The sequence below is a fragment of the Lissotriton vulgaris genome, unplaced genomic scaffold (assembly GCF_964263255.1).
Source record: "Lissotriton vulgaris unplaced genomic scaffold, aLisVul1.2 SCAFFOLD_904, whole genome shotgun sequence".
In the NCBI taxonomy this organism is placed as follows: domain Eukaryota; kingdom Metazoa; phylum Chordata; class Amphibia; order Caudata; family Salamandridae; genus Lissotriton; species Lissotriton vulgaris.
Window position 1 is genome coordinate 594,775 of NW_028249865.1, and position 22,334 is coordinate 617,108.

Sequence of the window (22,334 nt, forward strand, 5' to 3'; positions counted from 1 at the left end):
GGGCGACGCTGGACTCTGCAGTCACACGGGCTAGGAGGCGTTGTCGGCGACCAGGCTGGAGGTGCGAGCTGTCCCACGAAGGTGTCTGCTGTCGGCGATGCTGGACCCAAGATGGGGGCAACAAACCTTGGCAAAGGCAAGCCCACGCGGTGGAGTCAAGATGGCGTCTGGAGTGGACCAGGAGGGTCCGGGGTGCTCCTCTTTTGGAGGGGAGCAAGGGCCAGTCTGGAGCAACCAGACCAGCGGTGAAATTGTCGGGGTACGTCGTCGGGAGGGCCACTAGCCAACGGGCAAGTGACCGGACAACGTGGCAAGCAGCAAAAAGCAGAAGGGCCCCACGCAGATCTCGTGGATGCTGGGGGGCTGGACTTCGGTGCTGGAGCTGCTCTGGGTTGGGGCTTCTCAGACCCATGTGCACTCACTCGAGGGTCCCTCGGAGGTCGTGCTGGTTAAGCGTCGTGCAGGTTTTGAAGATGGCCGGTCCCTCAGGTCTCGTCACACCCACGAATTTCAGCTGGGCTGATGATGCAGGTCTAGGTCAGAGATGCCAGGGAATCTGGGTCTCGTCAAGCTGGTCAGTCTTGATCCGGAGGATGGACGTGCAGCAAACCGCGATGCTTAGGTGGTGCCTGCGGGTACAGGGTGGCTACTCCTTAGCCACAAGGGAGAGTCTTCAAAGAAAGTCAAGAGTTCCTTTCGTAGAAAGTCGTTCAAGATTCAAGATTATCTAATTTGGGAAGGGGGCCCGCTCCTACCTTTATTCTAAGAAAAGGGTCCTGCCCATGGGTGGGACCAGGATTGGGGTGTTTACACCCCTCTCCCTTGTCCGGACTTTCCCCAGCTCAGGGGCTGGGGTGGCCCTGGAACTGGTTTGAGCCAGCATATGCACAGTGAGCACCGGGGTGCCACTTGCAGTCACCTTCCTCTCAGCCCTGCCTACCTGGGATACACAAAACCCTGTCTGGGATGGTGCTAGCACCGCCCCTGACAGGAAACCCTTTGTCCGAGCTCTCCTCGCTGGAAGGACTCCCAGCAGCAGGAGGTCAGACTTGTGTCTGTGGTGGCAGCATCCATTTTGTGATGCTGAGGCTCGAGTTAACTTTAACCGGGGTTCACAGTTACATACATGTCGTGTCCCTCTAGAAGGGTGGAATGCTAACCCCGTCGCCAGAATTGGTGAGAGGTTAGTATTCCAATTCGTATGACACCTTACTCGACATGTTTTGATTAAGCGATACCAAAGTTGGCAAATAACCGCAAGGATTATAATGCACTTAAGAGTATATGGTACGCGTTATCATGAAACAGCTATTAGGACTTGGTTCCGCAAGCTGCAAACGGGCTCAGCTCATGCCAGAGCACCATCTCACATAATTCCAAGCACTCTGCCTTCAGGATTGATAAGGCCTGCCATAGGAGTGACTGATAGGAATACATGTGTCCATTTTAGGGTTAGATATAGGGATACTATATCTAAAGCAAAGGGTGATTACACCACCTTGCCCCAGTTGTCGTGCAGCCAGTTGTGTCAGATTTGGATGGCCAGCCAGGGGTGGCATAATACATGCTGCAGCCCCTCGTAGGCCCTGGGTACACCTATGCCCTGGATACCTTAGGTATGCTGTACAGGGACTGATAAGGTGGCCCAGTACCAATCGGTAAATGCACCTAAGGTACATGTGTGTCATTTAAAAAGAGAACAGCTAGGCTGTGGGTCTGATTAGCAGGCCCACAGCCAGGGAAAGTTGTAAACCAGTGAAGCAAAAAGCAAAACCATAGGATTGCAGACCCCACTCTCCTACACCCAGGGCATAGGTGCATCCAAGGCCTACCAGGGGCTGCAGCATGTATTGTGCCACCCCTGGCCTGGCCTCCCTATTTGACACAACTGGCTGATCACTCAGCTGGGGTAAGTTGGTGTAATCACCTCTTACTTAGATATAGTATCCCTATATCTAACCTTAACTGGACACATATGTTCCTATCAGCCACTCCTATGGAAGGCCTTATCAATCCTGGAGGCAGAGTGCTTGGAAATATGTGAGATTGTGCTCTAGCATGAGCTGAGCCTGTCTGCAGCTGTCGGGAACCACTCCCTTAGCTGTTCCGGGATATTGCCATACCATATACTCTTAAGTGCATTATAATCCTCGCGGTTATATGCCAACTTTGGTTTGGCTTTATCAAAACATGTCGAGTAAGGTGTCATATGATTTGGAATACTATCCCCTCGACAGTTCTGTCGACGGGGGTAGCATTCCACCCCTCTAGAGGGGACGACATGTGTGTAGCCTTAACCCCGGTTAAAGTTAACCAGAGCCTCAGCGTCACAAAATGGACGCTGCCACCACAGACACAAGTCTGACCTCCTGCTGCTGGGAGTCCTTTCAGCGAGGGAGGCTTGGACAAAGGGTTTCCTGCCTTGGGAGGTGCGAGCACCACCCCAGACAGGGTTTTGTGTATTGGGTAGGACAGGGCTGAATAGATTGAGACATGCCTGGGGAACACAAGGTGTCCCAGTGCATAAGCCAGTCTAAACCGGTCTTGGGACTTTCCAGACCCAGGCCTGGTGAGGAGCTGGACAAAGGAAAGGGGGTGTAACCGCCCCCCTTCCTGGTCCCACCCAGAGGAGGGACCTAGCAGGTGATCCACCCCTCAGATTGGGAATAAGAGTGGGAGCAGTGCCAGAGCACCTCAGATCCTCCTGAATCAACTTTAAACGAAGAAGACGACTGGACTTCGACATTCTGCTGCACAGAAGACTGAAGAGTATCTCCCTTGTGGCCTAGAAGTGGCCACCCTGTGAACACAGGCACCAACCAACTACTCGATGTCTGCTTTGCCGCCGCCTCCCGCCTCCCGCCGGAGCCCAGAGCCTGACAAGACCCAGACTCCCAGACGTCTCACACCCCGATCCACAGTCCCTGCAAAGAAGTGACCCGTGGAGGCACCGAGAGACGTGGGACCGGACCTCTTGGAAGACACCCGAAAAGCTGACTGCGCAGCATCAGAGGCACCCTCCATGTTGTGCTTTGGGGACTGAGAACCTCCACCACCGAGCAGTCCTTGCACCAAAGATCAGCCCCCCAGCATCTCCACGATCTGCGTGGGGCCCTTTTGCATTGTGCCACTTGATGCGCCATCCCGGCCACTAGCCATGTGGTCAGTGGCCATCTTGGCGACGAAACTGACAAACTACATGGCGGGTCTGGTTGCTCCAGACTTGCCCTCGCTCCTGTAAAAGGGAGCACCTGCTCTGACCTTGCTGGTCCGAGTGATAAGCGTTTTTTGATTCCTGCGTGGCTTGCATTAGCCAAGGCCTGTTTGCTTCAATCAAGTTGCCGACACCGCCAACAGCGAGAAGCCTGTGTAAGACAGCTCGTGAATGACTCCTGGATGTCCTCGACCCCTCGTGTCCACGTGGCTGCAGAGAGAAGCTACACCTCATCGCCTGTTTGCACCCGACATCGCCTGGTTCCAATCTGGTTCCACGGTAGTCACTGGCTAGTGACTTTGAACATTGTCCCCTCTGCTTTCAGGTCTTCACAACTTCAGATCCACCCTTGGATCCACCGGAACTCTTCACATCGAGCCGCCTGCAGCATCTTCAGCTCCAAGCACCATCGACCAGCGTGACGAAACCCGACACTACTTCGACCCTATGCACCCGCTTCCTGTGGGTGAGGTAACTCAGCAACGCCGGTGTTCCCACACTGGTACACACCTCTAGGGCCTGTGTCTTAAGTTTCAGCTTTCTAGGTCACTCGGAAGGTTCCTAGCTAACTAACTCTATAACTTTTACGCACCATCGACATTGCATTGGTGAGTGCGTGCACTTTAAACACTGCACCCGAGTCCCGCGGGCCTTTCCCGGCTTAGTCACTGTTAGTCCCGATCAGCTCCAGCGATTCCCAAGGCCCTAGGCCTATTTACTTTTCGATTGGTATCTCTTATACCACTTTCTTAGTATATGGTTTAGCTGGCCCCTAGGGCTCCTCCATATTGTGCAACTTTTGTGTATTTTAAACGGTGTTTTGTTTAACGCTTGTGCTTCTGTGCTCATAAAGAGTTCAGGGGATAGTTGTAGTTAATAAATCAATATATATTTTCAATATAGATCTGTGTGGTGTCCTTTCACTTGGTATTCAAGGGGGTTGTGTGTGGTAATACAGCTGGCTTCACATGCCTTTCAGAGTTTAGCCTAAGACTGCTTTGTCCACGCTACCTCTAGGATAGCTGGTCTATAAGGTTGACTTACAACCAATCATCATAAGGGTTGCTTGGCATGGTACAAGGTGATCACTAGAACTAGTGAGCATTATATACTAGCCCAACTTCTCACAACTGCCCGGGGTCCATCGTTCATCTACTTTTCTTCTGTCCACATTATTCATCCCTGAGGAAACACTGGATACTCCCACTGTGCAGACTTGCAGGACCGGGTCACTATCTCAAGGTGATGAGAATCTAGTGTACTGATACACAAAGAGTAATGGTTTTTGGCCTCTCAAGATTCTGGTACGCACTGTTGATCAGGGGTGAGAAATCTTCATAAAGCACTTTATTCTCTACAGAGTCATTGTACCCTGTATTTTACACAACCATTTTATGATGGTTTTTTTTAACATATATACCTGAAAATGTTTTCTCCTTCCAGTTTTTATACTTGTGTTGTGTACTTTTTTGGATCTCTGTGATCGAAATAAATTTATGATGATGACATATCTCGGATGGAAACTTGACGCATGTAATGTTGAGTTTCCTGCATTCGACTTGCGATGTAATTTAGAATGGAGTGAATTGTTATCAACATAGACTAATATATCAAGGAATTCAATAGCAGTAGCACTGATGTTTGCGGTAAATTCTAAATCCATATATTTTGTTAATTTCAGTCATAACATTAATTGCACTCTCCTCAGTTCCCTTCCACACAACAAATACATTGTCAATATAATTAAGCCAAGTTATAATATTGTTGGTGCACTCTCTTAGGTGTACTGACCTGAGAACCTGCTCCTCCCACCAACCCACATGTAACAACGTGTAGCTGGGGGAGAAGCAGGCTCCCATAGCCACGCCCCTAACTTGCTGGAAAATCTTGTTATCAAACATGAAAAAATTGATATTCAAACACCAATTGATCATAGATAAGATTAACGTATTGTGCTTGTACAATTGAATCGGTCTGTCCTTAAGAAAATGTTCACAGGCTCTCACGCCATCTTTATGTTGGATGCTTGTAAACAGAGATGTGATGTCCAATGATATTAACTTGTAGTATTGTGACCAGGATATCTTGTGTAACTTTTCTAGGAAATCAACAGTGTCCCTTAGATATGAGGGCAATTTGATCACATACTCTTGTAGAAAATAATCAACATATTGGGGAATGTTTTCAAGTAGGCTGTTACGAGCTGAAATGATAGGGCGCCCAGGTACTGATGTTGTTCCCTTATGAATCTTGGGTATGAAATATAGTACTGACATCACTGGAAATTCATTATTGAGAAATTGAAATCCCCCCTTTGTCAATAATCCTTCTTGTTTCCACTTGCTAAGTTCTTGTTTCAGGTCTTTCCTAACTTTCTTTATTTCCTGTATGTCAGATTTTTTGTAGCAAGTATGGTCGCCAAGGTGTCTATGGGCTTCATCGAGATATTCTGCTCTTGGCCATAAGACGATATTACCACCTGTGTCTGATTTATTTATCACTACCTGGTTGTTTTTTTGTAGTTTACGTATTAAGGAAAAGTATTGATTCTTTTGATGTATATATTTGTTCTGTCTCTGTACTGTTTTATGGTAAAGGTCTTTCAATTCTTCTACCACCTCATTGAATGTGTCAATTGAGTCCCTCTGCATTATTAGGGTAAAAGTTAAATGGGGTGGTTTGAAAGGACTTTTGATTAACTCCGATATGTTGATACTTTCTTCGGTCATAACCTGTTGCGTGGACAAACTTTGCATTGTAGATTGTAACTCATGTTGTCTGCAGATGGTTTTTATATCTGATACTAGTAAATTAAATACTGCTGATTCTTGCCCAGGAGTGGACTTGCTAGTACAGTTGCTCACTTGTTTTTGTTAAAAATATTTGATTACTTTCAGTTTTCTTATGAACTTAAAAATGTCAACTCGAGTGCGACTATAATTGAAACTGCTCTCTGGGCAGTATGTTAATCCCAGAGACAAGAGTTGAGTCTCAGCATTACTCAGAGTGATCTCAGATAGGTTCATCACAGTGTTTTCTTTGCCAACAACTTCCATCGCCAATTGCTTGCTTGCTGTTTTTTGTTTTTGTTTGAGCTGCCTTTATTTTCTCCTTTGACTTGTTTTCTTGTTGTGTCTGGGCCCTGCTTCTTGGGTAGTCCTAGACGAAGTGTCTGCCGCCGATCTAGGTGTAAAAAATGAAGTTATTCAGCTAGAGTGAAACTGCCCAGTGTTGTCTCATTCCATACTGCTGGGCCACTCCCATTTTTTGAATCCGTCTCACTCTCCATTGCTGAACTAATATCTGATGTAGATGCGGTGTTAATACGTTGAGTGTTTAACTTGTCATCTTGGCTGGCTATATCACTTTTCATGAACTTATGCCCCTTCACAGAGTCAAATTTCTTGGAGATGGTAAAGATCTGCCCAGTTTCATAGTGTAAGAAAGTGGCCCAAAGTAAGGTACAGTGTGCACAGAGTCCACAGTCCCCAGAGGTATGGCAGAGGCTAAAGTTAGATATAACCTTACTCTCTAAAGTGGTAGCTTGGTCGAACAGTAAGGCAGTATCAGAGGACAGTGCAAAGCATTTGTTGTACACACTGAGTCAGCAAATGCTCTCACACACTCAAGAACTGAACTCTAGGCCAATTGTTTTGTATCAAAATATATAGTTGTTTTTATTGTAGAACCAGCAAGGTATCAAAATATACATTGTCGGAATCAATTACTTTAGTTAAATACTTTTCAAATAGGCAATAGACTTTTTGATTACAATAGTTACAGTTGTTGAAATAGGAAACACACTTTCAAACACAATGCAGCATTGAGCTCAATGGGAATTTCTAGATAAATGCAATTAGTTACTTTATAGATTACTTTTCTAACCACAGGAGTAGATCCTAGATTCAGTCCTGGGACATTTCCTGTAATCAGTTGAGTAAAAGAGTTTTGGTTACAGTAGTGATTTTTAAGGAATATTATTGTATTTTAAAAGTTGACAAAAACTTTTTCACATAGAATAACCAATGTTTCCCTACGGGAGGAAATTCACTTAGCAGGTAAGTACTATTATCGTTACCTTTCCTTACTCAGTGTTGGATCCTGGATCCTGCACTGGTACATCTCCTTAAACAAATAAAAGAATGCGTTCAAGTCATACAGGTGATTTTTAAGGAATTCTGTCGTTTTTAAAAATTGACACTTAGAAACGTTTCTGGTGAAAACCAGATAATGGATTCCTATGGAAGAAAATTCAAGTTACTGGTAAGTACGGTTAAAATTACTTTTCAGGTTCAGTGCTGGGTTAAAAGATGCAGCACTGGGTTCTCTCCTGATAACAGATGTGTAATTTGGAATTCGTTGTTCGGCTGATTTTAGATGAACATTTTAAAGTTTCAAAACTCCACACAGAAGATTTCTCAAGTGAAACCAGTCAATGTTACTCTAAGGAAGAAAAGTGAGTCATCGGCTTTTGGGTAAATACTCAGCTGGCAGAGTTATGGTTCTTTGCATAGACTCAGGGGTTTCCCAGGGTCGGGTTGGTACAGTTGGTACGCCCTCAGAGACACAGGGGCAGCCAGGTGCAGAGGTAGTTAGGCCCAATGTTATCCAATGAGAGTCAGGAGGCCTTCGGTGGGTGCCTGCTGGCAAGCAGGCCATGCTGCTGTGGTAGCTGGGCTCCTGGTCACTTTCTCAGGGCAAGGGCAAATGGGGAAGTAGGTTAGGACCAAGGTTGCATTGCCAGGAGGCACTCGGGTGGCTGGGTGCAGGGTGCTTTTGAGCCGTCGGGCGTTCAATGTTATTCAAAGGAGAACTTGGATGGTGAACAAAGGCTGCAGGCTCGGGGACGGAGATCCTTCAGGAGCGACCAACACTTCGAGGGGTAAGTTGGGATCTCGGAGGATAGGTAGACACCCAGGAGTAGGGCACAGGGGGCCGAGGGCGCCGAGTGCAGGGGTGTCTTTTGACGTCAGGAAATCTTACCCTCTGCTGGTCGCGGTTGGAGGGGTCCCTTGCTGTGAGTCTGCAGGCGTCATCTGGGTCGTCGAGGAGGGTCCTTGGGCACTGGATTCCAGGTCACAATTGCCGGGGGGACATCCTTAGGGTCTTTATCCACTCAGGCACAGTCCGGGCTCCGTGGGTGCAGAGTGTGCTGGATTCACGGTACCTGGCTGGCACCAGGGGTATTGCTGTTTGAGCAGAACCACTGCTCGTGGGAGTCCCAGTCTTTAAGAGGTTCAAGGCAGGCAGGTCCTCCGGGGTTTTCAAGGTTGCTGTCCGCAGGAGACGCCGGGATTTAGCATGAGCAGGTTCAAGGATCAACAGGCCTGTAGAGCTGGGGCCAAGTCAGTTGGTGTCGTCCTCTTGTTAGCAGCTGCACGGCAGGTCTTCTTCTTCTTGATCTTCTTTCTTGTTTTCGACTCGGGATCTGAGGAAGGAAGGTTCAGGGTGCCCCTAAATACTACATTTAGGGGTGTTACAGGTAGGGCAAGGGCAGGGACCAATGGGTTCCTGTCCTGGGGTGAATACACCCCCTATCCTGCTCCTCTCCTGTGGGAGGGGAGCAGGAGCCTATCTCTGATTGGGCAGTGCTCCCCACCCTCAAGATGTCGAGAGCCCGGAGATGTGCTTCACCTCCAACCTGAGAGGATGGGTAGGCAGAGGCTGACACACCCCCTTTCCTTTCTTCGGGTTTCCCGCCAGTCTTCCCGCCAGAGTGGGGGTCAGAACTGGTGGGGGCCAGTTGCTGAGTACAGCAAGTGGCCTGGAGAAGCGCACAAAAGGCGGCATGATTTAGATTTTATAGATCTCAATTGTTTGAGTTTGAGTGGCGCTACTTGATCTAACACCTCTGTCATTGTAGAGTTAAAGGGAGCTGTAAGTTCATCGGCCGATATAATGGTAGGCTGGGACTGTAGATGGGCATAAATCTTGGATTCAAGTTCGGAGATAGGGACTTCATTGATGTTCCTGATCCAGTGCTTGGGTTTGTCGGATTGTATTGGTTGGTGTCTGACAGGTGAGTTGAAATTAAACAAAATTAGGTGGTGGTCAGACCAGTCAATGGTCGTGATTGACCTCAGAGAGACAGGGGGGCCAATTTACAGAAATAACTTTAGACAAAATGCTAAACTTACTGCTTTTCGTATTCACAGAAGTTAGGATTTTGTCTTAAGTTTGTTTTAGGACATACTTAAGACAGACTTAGACCAAATCCTAACTTAAGTCTGTCTTAAGTTTGTCTTAAGACAAACTTAAGACAAAATCCTAACTTCTGTGAATACCAAAAGTAGTAAGTTTAGGATTTTGTCTTAAGTTAGTTCTGTGAATCGGGCCCTAGTTCATTACTGGTGATGATTGCGTCTAGAGTTGCTCCTTTGATGTGAGTTGGTTCATTGCAGAGTTGTTTTAGGTTGGGTATTTCAAGCAGGTGTGATTGGTTCTGGACAATGGTGTCTTCTGTGTTGTTCCAGTGGATATTGAAGTCACACATGAACACATCTTTCGTGTCTGTTAGGGAGAAGCATGTTATTAGCATATGGGTTAAGGAGCCTGCAGACAGAGCTCTTTGTGAACCCAGTAATTTTTAAGGGGTATTAATAATGGTAAGAAAACTCTAGAGCTCTCTCCAGCATGTGCATTAACCACCATTTTGTCTAGTAGTCACAGTGTTGACTCCTAAAGTAGCATTTAGGGTTAATGTGCCTGCTGCAAAGCACAACATGTAATATGAAGATCACCGATTTCTATTTGTATAGATAGGTAAATAGGTTACAGCTTTTGACACAGAGATCCTTTTGTTACATCCAGTTCTTATATCGCAATCCGTCCAATATGAAACAATGTGCTATTAACTATTGTCATGGATCTGCATGCAAACTTTATGTTAAGGGTTTAGAACCTTATTGGTTCTTTTTCTCAATGTGTTATTTTCCTAGGTTTACAACGAATGGTTCCATCAGGTAATAAATAATAAAGTCTTGTTATCACAGACAACCCCAATCACTGCATTACTTTTTAGGTCTCGCCTGAGCCTGCCCATGCGCTACCCTGGCGAGACATTTAGTAAGCGGCTTTTCAAAGTGCTACCAAAGCGGCCACCAGCTTGTGGTCACGCACACAAGCATGCATGCCACGCTCCACCTCTCCAATATCTGCTGTGCGCGCATCCCTTGTTTTCTTTCACTTTTGCACCGCGCGGCCATTACTTACAAGCGTGCACCTCAATGCTCGCTATGCCTCTCCCGCGCTTGCTTACAAGCGCGTGCCTCAATGCTCGCTATGCCTCTCCCGTTCTCTGCCTATCTGTTTTGCTTGCGGAAACTCCGTCCCCCTCCCTCACCAAAAAGCACGTCTCTTCACTTTCAGCTCGGCCGTGTTTCAACTTCCTCCCCCTCCCTCACCGCACTCCGATCAGTCACCTCTGTGGGCTGGTATTCAGGCTCCGGGGCGCCGCCATGTTCGTTACCGTCTCGTGCCTCAATGCTCGCTATGCCTCTCCCATTCTCTGCCTCTTTGTTTTGCTTGCGCAAACTCCCTCCCCCTCCCTCATCATAGAGCATGTCTCTTCACTTTCAGCCCAGCCGCGCTTCAACTCCCTTCCCCTACCTCACCACAGAGCGCGTCTTTCGGCAGTCCGACCTCTGTGGACCGTTATTCAGGCTCTGGGGCGCCGCCATGTCCGTTACAGTCTCTGCCTCGCCTGGCAGCTTGTCGACTCGCTGCATCTGCCCCAGTCCTCTATTTTGGGTTTTCGCTGCAGATTTGGGATGCTGCACTCACAGGCTCGTTCCCCAGTTTACTTCGGGGGTCCACCGGCACCAATAATTGGTCATTCTTGGGCCAACTCTCGCAGCCTCAAATAGACGTGTCGGCTCTCTAGCATTTCTTTAGTGTACGTGAGAGACGTCATGCTGACTGTCAACCTCCCAGCGCTGACTTCCTCATCCACATCCATACAGCTCACTACCGATACTCCGGTTCCTGGTAAGTGGAGTTCATTACCTACTGCAAGTAAATTGACATGGACATATGTGACAGTAAATCTATTCTAGCAATTTTGAGGGGATTGCAATAGCAGTTAGAGAACTCTAGAGGTTAACACAGTTCTTAGAAAGTTCAGTGTACAGTCAGTTTTGACTCCTACAGTAGCATCAGTGGTTAATGTGTCTGCTACAAAGCACACAGTGTAACATTCGGCTCAAAGATTTGTATTTTATGTAGATGGGTAAGTGGACTACTGCTTTATTTATCTTAAGTGTTCCGTGCTATAATTTGTCACATGTGCACTTTTGTTTCTGCCATGCACATACCACTGCTGAAGCACTTGTCTGTTGTCACTATACAGTAACTTGTCTACTATACACTATCCGTGTGCAATATTAACAGCTTTCGATGTGCCCTCTGATTGTTCTGTTCCTCAATTCAAGTGTCACTGCAGTATAATAAATAGTGTGTTGTTTATGCCTTGGTTTTGTGTATTTTTACGTTTGTATGGCACTTTGTGGTGTCTCTTTCCACTTATGCATGAGTACTATCGAGGTTCTTTTCTTGCGGACTATCCCTGTAGTTACATTCAGCAGTAATGGTTTGCAAAAGATTTATTCTACCATGATAGGCAATTACCACCTATTTACCAGCATGTCCGAAATGGCACAAGATGCTCTTGAAAGACCTACTAAATTTAAATGACCTGCAAATAAAACAGAAGTAGTTGGTCACTTATGGCAAGATGATGAAATCTCAAACCTACATTTTGAAATAATTGTATGTGCAATGCGCAATACTTAGCTCTGATTTACAGCCAGATTAATCAAAGTAAATTCGGCTCGCAAAGGGCCAGATTCTGAGAATCTGGCCCTTTGCGAGCGCTATTTTTGCATTTGGGATTCATCATCCCAAATGCAAAAATCACAATTCTACAAATCGCTAGATTGCGATTAATTGCATTTAAGGAATCTCAATTTGAGATTCCTTAAATGCAATTCATGAACCATTTAAAAATTGCGAATTCGCAATCTGGGGCCACTATTTACCGCGAAGTTAAACTACGTGGTAAATAGCAAAAACTTTGAAAAATGCACTAAAGTGCATTTTTCAAAGTTTCATATTGCACACACACATGCCCTAAGGGCATGTGTGTGCGCAACATATGTGCACACATCAATTTCAGGGGTGCAACAGGGTGTCCTTTGGACACCCCTGCACGCTTGAAATCGCAATCTCAATTTGCGAATCGCTAATTTCGATTAGCAAATTGAGATGGTCTTCCCATTCATTCCTATGGGCCTCTAGGCCCATAGGAATGAATGGGGAGATATTCCTTAATTGCGACTCGCAATTTGCGAGTCGCAATTAAGGAATTATTAGAAATCGCTATTTTTGAATGGATTTCTTGATGAATAGCATTTTGCTATTCCTTAATAGCGAATCGGTATTTTTCGCTATTAAGGAATCGCAAAATGTGTTCTTCATGAATCTGGGGGATAGTCTTTAATATTCTGTTTTGCAGTTTCAAAGAAGAAAACTGTTTAATTTGCTAACTGGCTTTCACTTCACCTCTGAGCCCATCCCAATAGCTCTGCTCTGAAATAAAGTACTTCCATATAACTCCAACTGGACCTCTCTGGAATCAGGCAGCTGCACTGACATCTTAATGTCTCATCCACACCCTAATGTCTTCCAGACCCTGAACAATTCCACTTTCGGCTATTGCACTTTTCCCGTGTTTTTGAATAATGTTGACATTCATACTTTCTCTTAAAGGTCCTTATATAATTATTATTTCTGGTTAGCTATAACATCATACCACATTGGCTTCAATGTTTTATTTGCGCTAATAGAAGGATGTCTATTAAATACTTTGATGTATGGTAAAGTGCTCACATGTAAAATTAAAATGCATGTTATTTTGATATATGTACCTTCTGCACCACCTTATCCTAAAAATGTTACCTATTTGATCCCAATAATTCTAACAAGTTTAGTATGGTTGAATGGTTGAATGGCTAGATTGTGTCAAAGTTCTCATTTAATGACAGATATGAGATCCGCCCCATTGGCACGGTCCCAGATGCAAGTAAGAAATATTGCCTTCTGCCACCATTTGGGTAGTAAAAAGCAGTCATGACTGGAGTGAAGGAAGGGCCTTCAGTGCCCTGGGTCCGGTGCTACTGCACTCGCTGCACCAATGATAGCTATGCCCTGTTCCTTATCCTGTTAGACTGGTGTTTACATTTTGCTTTTGAGGATATGATTTGGAATAATTTTCAAAGAAAACTGGATTTTATACGGAACACATGAGCGCCGTATGTGGCCATCCCTTCTTTCTGGAGGGTTATAGTGAATGTGCAGACCTGAGCTGATTCAAAGTGTTCTTGGTGTGTGTGGGTGTGTAGCGAGGCAAGCATGTTGAGTAAACCTGACCACTGCAAGAGGAGGGGGCTCTACCCAAAAAGAGAATCTGGAAATAACAATGGCAAAAACAGCCCATTCTAAGATTTTGAAATATATATTCAGAGGTATTAACTTTCAAAGCATAGTAAGTGATGAACTTGCAGTGCTCCGGGACACCTAGTCATACCCACATACATTTTTACAGACAACACACTAAGCAAGCATTGGCATAGCCAATAGTTCTCGCTTTTGGGACCTTATAAGTGTTTAGCCATGCAACAGTTGATGTTGTTGCACCAAGGATATTGTGCTGCATAACTAAACACTTATAAGGTCCCAAAAGCGAGACATATTGGCTATGCCAATGCTTGTTAAATCCTGGCTTTGTGTTTCTCCCGACATATCATACAATATACATTGTCTACAAGTGTGGACAATATATGACACCAACACCTTATTTTCCTTAGTTTGCATGGGTGTCCAGATGTGCGGCTCAAGATGGCTCCCAGCCAGGATGATAAGAACAAAAGGAGGGCTGATGGCCCTTTAAATCAGACCTTTGTTTTGGACTCAGCTGGCAGAGAAAATAAGAAACCCCCATCGCGGCATGCAGGTTGCTGCTCCGAATAGAAATCAGAAAATGTGTGGGCGTTGATGTAATGTGTCCCTGCATTGGAAAATGATACCAGAACAAATTCAGCATATTTGTCAGGCACAGTGGGATCCCAGATCGGGCTCAGAAATTGCTGCCAGAACTGGGTCCAGCTGGGCCTCCCTCTTTTCCTGCACTGGTTATACTGTTGGCCTTGGCATCTTAGGGGCAATTCATAGATTATTTTCAGCATCAACTCCCAACTCATTCAACCATTTATAGACTTGCTAATTCACTCTTCCTTCTGTGCACTCACCCATTCATCTGCCTAGCCATGCATACACTCCTTCATGCATTCCTACATCCATACACTCATCTATTCTTTCATGTACTCTGTCATTCTTTTATATATGCAGTGGCTCATTCAGCCATAAATGCACTCAGACACACACCCACCCTTCCATCTATACACTAACACATCCATCCATGTATTGAACTATTAACTCTTTATCACATTATTCCACTCACCCATCCACACACAGTCTCGCTCATCAAAGGAAAGCACTTTAATCCCCCCCAAAAAAACAACAAATGTATTGGCTTTGTCAATGATTGTTTTTATTTTCTGTATTTGAAGCTTTGCGAGCGGCATATCAGCAAAGACATAATCTTCAGATGAGGGACTGGAGGTCTAGTGTGGGCAAGAGAGGTAAAGGAAGAGCTCAGTGGGGCGGGCAGAGAAGGAGATGCTTAGAGAGGAGAAGAAGCAAGGAAACAGGAAGTGAGGGGGATGCAAGGGGAAGCAGGAGATGTAAGAGCTGTGCAGAGGAGGGCAGGAGAGGTAGGAAGTTTGGAAGTAATAAGGCACTGGAAAGATGCAAGGGATAATAGGAATGATGGGAGTTTGAAGCCATGAAATAAAATAGATGCAGAGGAGGGAAAGATGCTGACTCAGGCAATGGGGTGGATTCTAAAGGGAGTGATGCCGAGACACGCAATGCGATGGACGGTGTAGAGGGAGTGAAGCTGAGACCCGCGATGCGTTGGACGATGTAGAGGGAGCGATGCTGAGACACGCGATGCAATTGACAGTGTAGAGGGAGCGATGCTGAGACACAAGATGCAATGGAAGGTGTAGAGGGAGCAAAGCTGAGACGCGCGATGCATTGGACAATGTAGAGGGAGCGTTGCTGAGACACGCGATGGGATGGACGGTGTAGAGGGAGCGATGCTGAGACACGCGATGCAATGGACGGAGTAGAGGGAGCGAAGCTGAGACGCGCGATGCATTGGACAATGTAGAGGGAGCGATGCTGAGACACGCGATGCAATGGACAGTGTAGAGGGAGTGAAGCTGAGACGCGCGATGCATTGGACAATGTAGAGGGAGCGATGCTGAGACACGCGATGCTGAGACACGCGATGCAATGGACGGTGTGGAGGGAGCGATGTTGAGACACGAGATGCAATGGACGGTGTAGAGGGAGCAATGCAGAGACAAGTGATGCTATGGACGGTGTAGAGAGAGCAAAGCCGAGACATGCGATGCGATGGACGGTGTAGAGGGAGTGAAGCTGAGACGCGCAATGCATTGGACAATGTAGAGGGAGCGATGCTGAGACACGCGATGCTGAGACACGCGATGCAATGGACGGTGTAGAGGGAGCGATGCTGAGACACACGATGCAATGGACGGTGTAGAGGGAGCGAAGCTGAGACGCGCGATGCATTGGACAATGTAGAGGGAGCAATGCTGAGACACGCAATGCGATGGACAGTGTAGAGGGAGTGAAGCTGAGACGCGCGATGCATGGGACAATGTAGAGGGAGCGATGCTGAGACACGCGATGCTGAGACACGCAATGCAATGGACGGTGTAGAGGGAGTGAAGCTGAGACACGCGATGCAATAGACGGTGTAGAGGGAGAGATGCTGTGACACGCGATGCGATGGACGGTGTAGAGGGAGTGAAGCTGAGACACGCGATGCAATGGACGGTGTAGAGGGAGCGATGCTGAGACACGCGATGCAATGGACGGTGTAGAGGGCGAGATGCTGAGACTTGCGATGCGATGGACGCTGTAGAGGGAGCGATGCTGAGACATGCAGTGCGATGGACGGTGTAGAGGGAGTGATGCGATGGGCGGTGTAGAGGGAACGATGCTGAGACACGCGATGCGATGGACGGTGTAGAGGGAGCGATGCGGTGGACGCTGTAGAGGGAGCAAAGCCGAGACACGTGGTGCGAGGGACAGTGTAGAGGGAGCGATGCCGAGACACCCGATGCGATGGACGGTATAAAGGGAGCGATGCAGAGACAGGTGATGTGATGGATGGTGTAGAGGGAGCGATGCTGAAACACGCGATGTGAAGGATGTTGTGAAGAGAGCGATGCTGAGACACGCGATGTGATGGACGGTGTAAAAGGAGCGATGCTGTGGCACGCAATGCAATGGATGCTGTGGAGAGAGAGATGTAGAGACACGTGATGCGATGGACGGTGAAGAGTGAGCGATGCGATGGGCACTGTGGAGAGAGCGATGCAAAGACACGTGATGTAATGGACGGTGTAGAGGGAGCGATGCGATGGATGCTGTGGAGGGAGTAATGCTGAGACACGCGATGCAATGGAAGCTGTAGAGGGAACGATGCTGAGACAGTGGATGCAATGGAGGGAGACATTCTGGAGACGCTGTGGAGGGAGCAATGCTGAGATGGTGATGCAATGGACGTTGTGGAGAGAGCGATGCAGAGAAAGGTGATGAGATGGATGCTGTAGAGGGAGGGATGCTGGACAAGTGACACAATTGATGCTGTAGAGGGAGTGATGCAGAGACAGGTGAAGCTATGGAAGGAGTTATGTAAACAAGTGATACAATGGAGGGCGTAACAAAGAGACTGACAATGGTGTAGAGGGAGTGATGCAGAGAGAGGTGAGGCTATAGAAGGAGAGATGTAAGCATGTGGTGCTATTTAGGTAGTAACAGAAAGACTGGTGGTGCAGTAGAGGGAATGATGCAAAGACAGGTGACGCTATGGAAGAAATCATGTAAACAAGAGATGCTATGGAAGGATTAACAAATAGACTGGTGGTGCTATAGATTGAGTAACAAAGAGACTGGTGGTGATGTAGAGGGAGTGATGGAGAGACAGGTGATGATATGGAGGGAGTGCTGTAAACAAGTGAAACACGTGAGGCTATTGAGGGACTAACAAAGAGACTGGCGGTGCTATAGAGGGAGTGATGCAGAGACAGGGGATGATTTGAACTGAGAGAGTTAGGAGATGTCACCCAATTATTTATAAAGAGAGGGTGGTGCTTCTGAAGATTGATGTAAAGATGCTAGAGAGGGAGGCTGTGTAACTAAGCAGCAATGGGAAATGTGCACAGCATGAGAAGCATAAAGGGAGTTAGAAAGGGTCGACATAGAAGAGAGTGACAGAGACAATCTAGAATAGCAGAAGGTATGAGACAGAACTGAGTCAAGTACACATGGTGAGACGAGAAGGAGAGCATTTGGGACGGGTGCGAGGAAAAGGCACATGAGGATGGGAGTTTTTAGAGATGCCAAAGGAGACTGAAGATGCCAAGTGAAAGATTTAGACACAGTTAAAAATCAAAACATTAAGGAGTACATCATGTTTCGCAAAGAAGCTAATCTTTGGTGTTGTGCAGGCCTCAGTGGCACTTGTGCAGGCCTCAGTGGCACTTGTGCAGGCCTCAGTGGCACTTTAGGTCAAGACTTGCTGGTTCAGATCCTTCCTGACTCTCAAATAGTCTGAACCTTGGACGGCAGCTGCTTCTCCTCATAGGCAGGCGGCAGAAGCGCGGGCAGCGAGGACTCCACGGTGCTGTCCTCCATGGTCTCCTCTTCCTCCTGAAACAAGATGCAGCAACGTGAGGGTACTGATCAGGCATAGAGGGGTACCTCATGAAAGGGAGTGAAAATCCCACTCCGCAGCATCTCTGGCACTTTGCCGAAAAGTCAGAGAGGCAAGAATTCTATGTTCAGCAAACCTGAGGACGGTCCCACCAGTGCTCTGACTCAGAACAGATGAGATGCTCTTACTTATTGATGATTAATGGGAGAAAATCCCCAATTTCTATTTAATTTCGGGGGACTTGAGCATTCGCCCTTCTTGCGTAACGATCTGTGTAACGGTCAAGTCGGCTTTCGGTGTTGGTGAAGGTGAGCCGAATTAAGGTGCTTCGTCCTGCCGCACATCACAGCAGGACGAAGCACCTTAATTCGGCTCACCTTCACCAACACCCGAAAGCCGACTTGACCGTTACATGGATCGTTACGCAACGCGAAGCATTGATTGCAGGAACAATCCCCTGAAGAAGGGCGAATGCCCGAAATGCATTGGCAGAATAAAATATATGTTTTGAAATATTATGATGAAATAATGTGCAGACCAACGTATAATAGAAAATAAACTACCCATGGATAAAACCTGAAGAAAATTGTCATTGAATGAATCCATTGAACATACCCTATCGAGTGCTTTGAAGGGACGTCACTCTCGAGGGCAGTGACGCTTGACCAGACTCAATTAAATACAGTCATGTTATGGATTATTTTAAAACCTGCTTACGTTTTCAGTGAACCAGAATGAGGTAATATGAATTTTTGGTCACTTGTGTCCCCTATCGTAGACCCCACCGGCTCCATGTACCTGCTTCTAGTACATGTAAGTTCCCTCCACAACCAGCTATGAAGACGCAAATACATTTGCGTCCAACGTTAACATGTCCTCTTTCAGATCCACCATGAATGGGTCCGATATTCAGTTCCTAAGTGTGCCTTGCCAACGTCTTTACATGGTACACTTTCACGTCTTTCTGGCCCTGGCGAGTTGGGCCTTGTTTTCTGCCATTCAAGCTTTCTCCTGCCTTCTGCCTCTGGAAGCTGCAGCCTGAACCTGCATCTGTATCTATGACCTTTCACCCACTCCCTGCGCGGCTAGCGGTGCCTGGCTCAGCTTGCCGGCCTGCCAAGACTGTATTCAGCCTTCAAGTTATCTGCTCCGCTCCTCGAAAAATACATTCCTGTCTAGTAGTTTAGGTAAACATCCTTCCCAGCTACAGAGCAAAGGGCCCGGCCTTCCTGTCTCCATGCAAGTAATTCATAGCCTCCGTTGCCATGGTAGGCCCATGGCCCCCTGCTTTACACGTAGACACGCAGTTGCATATACACACACTAGCAGTCAGTATAGAATAGCCTCTGCCCAAGAGACCTTTTCCTTCTAGATAATACAGTTCCTCAAACACCAGATATTAGATATGATTTGGGATTAGGTTGTTCTGACACTCCAGACTTCTGTCTCCACATGTAGGGCTAAATGTCAAGTCCCCTTCACCCTCCAGTTCCACGTCAATCATACGTCATGCTGCTGCGCGCGCATCTCTGCCACATGTTCTTGCTGACTCTGCAGGATCCTTCTAGGGATCCACCCACTTATGACACCTTCATGTGACGTTTCTAGCACACACCTCCGTGTACGCCCTAGTGCACGCCTCCTGTTATGTATTTCTGCTCTTATCTCGTTTCTCTCAGCTGTTACGCCTTCTGCATTCAATGTTACTGTATGAAATGACTATATATACGATTTCTTGTTAATAAATCATTGTACATGTCCATTGCAATTCCCACCCTGAACCCTCGTGGCGATGGGTCATGCTACCATTGGTTCGAACCAATTCCTTTTTAAGGAATAAAACCCCACTTTAAACCTCAGATACCACGGATTCTGCCTCTTCATTTTGACTGAGTTATTCTTATTGAACTTTACCGCATAAATTCCGTATAGGTAATTAGAATTTACCACATAATTTGGCGCCCGAACAGGGACCCCTCCCCCACCTCACGCGCCGGCGGTGCGTTGCAGGCCCGGTCCCCTGCCACAGCGCTGACGGACAACTACGCGTACCCGCAGGATTTCCTGTATCTCCCTCAGGCCAACGGAGGTGACTGAGGCTGCGATCGACACCCAGACGAGGCGGTGAGGAGTGCGGAGGATCCCGACCAGAGCCTAGCTGAGAGAGCAAAGTCCGAGGTATCCGGAGGCCCACCAGTTCCGAAGTTCCGAAGTGCTTACGTCACGAGTCGAGTCCAGTCGAGTCCAGTCCAGTGTCGAGTTTTCCGAGGCCTTCTGTTCCGTGCTTCCCGGTGAGTACCGTTGCTGGGGACGCATCTAGACGAGCGCATTAATTTGTGCCGGTCAAGACGGGTTTGGGTACGCAGACCCGGTCTGCACTGTTTTAGCGGTGTATCTGTACTGTTTAGCAGTATATCCAGTATGCAATTAACTAGTTTTATTCTAATTGTTATTGTTCGTTCTGAAATGTTTTAGTATGTTTTAATGTCGTGGTATGAGTGATTGTTCGATCTGCATTATTGTGTTTACTGTATTAGTTGTGTCCAAATTCGAGTAAGAATCAAGCCCAGAGTAGCACGACTTAAACATGCCACTGTTCTCCAAACTAAGACAGATAGGAACTAGAAAAGGGATTCTAGAAGAAGCAGTGCCCGTTCCGCCTAGGGACACTCCAGGGCACTTTATGTACCACAAGCACGGCCTAGACGCTGTATTATATCTCGATTTGTGGGTAGACTATACTAAAGATTTAGCAGAGAATCAAAGATGGCCCGCCGCAGGGACATGGGATGCCGAGTGCATCATGAGAGTAGAGGAAGCATTATGGAAGAAGAAAGCCAGACAGTCACAGAAAGATGCCATTGAACTATGGCGTAAAGAATCGCACAGACGCACAGAGAAAGCACTCAGAAAAGCAGAGAAACATAAAGAAGATTCAGACAAAGCCCAAGAAAATGTATTAGTTGAGGAGGGGATACGAGTAAAAACAGAACAAGTAGACCGACAACGAAACACTTTTATGAATGGTATGTATCCTTTGCTGACCGAGGGTTTACCTAAGGTCACTCCGGAAATACCGAAGGATCTGCCCCCTCCCTTGCTCCCGACTAAAGTACATCACAAGACCACAAAGGACATATTCCTTTCTTCCTATCTAGACGACGTAGCTCCCGCATATACAAATCCACATGCTCAACCACCACCCGCTGATGGTACTCCACCCCGAAATCATCTACTCCCACCTCCGCAGCGAACTCCTTCTCCCGTTCCACCCCCTGCACCTGTTCCTCCAACCCTTCCTGCACCTATTCTTCCGATCACTAACCCCTTCAATCCTTTTGGTCCTGGCACCTCGGGAGGTGCGACAGGTTTTCAAACACCACCACCAGCACTCCGATTGACTTATAGGGATCTAGCGCAACAACGTACACCTAAATCAGCCGATTATGACATACTTAAAGAACGTCTCTCGGACTGTAGATATGATCCAGTACCTGGTAAAAATGACGATAGATTGATGCTCGCATCAGTACGACTAAGACGGGTTACCAACTTTTTATTGACACTGCCCGGAATGGTTGACCATCTAGATAGAATATATCATTTTGTTCAAACAGGGGAAGGCCCTGAAAGTATTGGCCAGGCCATGGCTCACCAGAAAGTTGACACTCAAGCCAAGATATTACGGTTTTTCATAAACTGCCTAATAAGAGAACAAGATAGGCCGGGTGTAGACCCGGAAGAAATGAGAGCACTTAATAGATGGGGTCAGAATATAGCAGACGGGAACCATGATAAACAGAGTTGTATAAAAAACAAGAATCAGAAGTGCAGTAATAAAAATACATGAAAAAAGACAGTCAGAACCAGAAATAGAATCAGACAAGTTCGAATCCTCAGGGGAGGAGGAGACACTAGAAACGGCAACAGGACAAACACAATTACCAGCTAGAGAAATGATAGCATATGTAGGTAAAGGAAGACCCTATAATAATTCAATGCGTCCGGTACGTCCGGAAAGTAAAAGAATCTTTCAAGCTGCCATGTCAAATCCAAAGAACCCCGAACATCTATTTCAGGCCGCTGATAGAATACTTCAGGAACGAATGGGGTACCATGTACTCAATTCCATGGATGAACAAGAACTGGCCAGGTCAGCCGTACAATGGACTGACGATCCTGATAAATATAGTGATGATGGTTTAGTGCAGACCTTTTTAAACCTTTCCCCTGATGAACAGAAATTAGCTG

At 46.8% G+C, this 22,334-nt stretch overlaps 1 protein-coding gene across 1 annotated transcript in view; it reads right to left on the reverse strand.

Annotated features, from left to right (window-relative positions):
• Positions 1-14,797: 14,797 nt before the first annotated feature.
• LOC147663467 (transmembrane protein 176A-like) overlaps positions 14,798-22,334 on the reverse strand; it is a 64,222-nt gene continuing 56,685 nt past the window's right edge. The window contains exon 7 of the mRNA XM_086950427.1: positions 14,798-18,079. Within this exon, the coding sequence (XP_086806553.1) occupies positions 17,972-18,079 (108 nt within the window). The 3' untranslated portion in view covers positions 14,798-17,971. The remainder of the gene's footprint in view (positions 18,080-22,334) is intronic.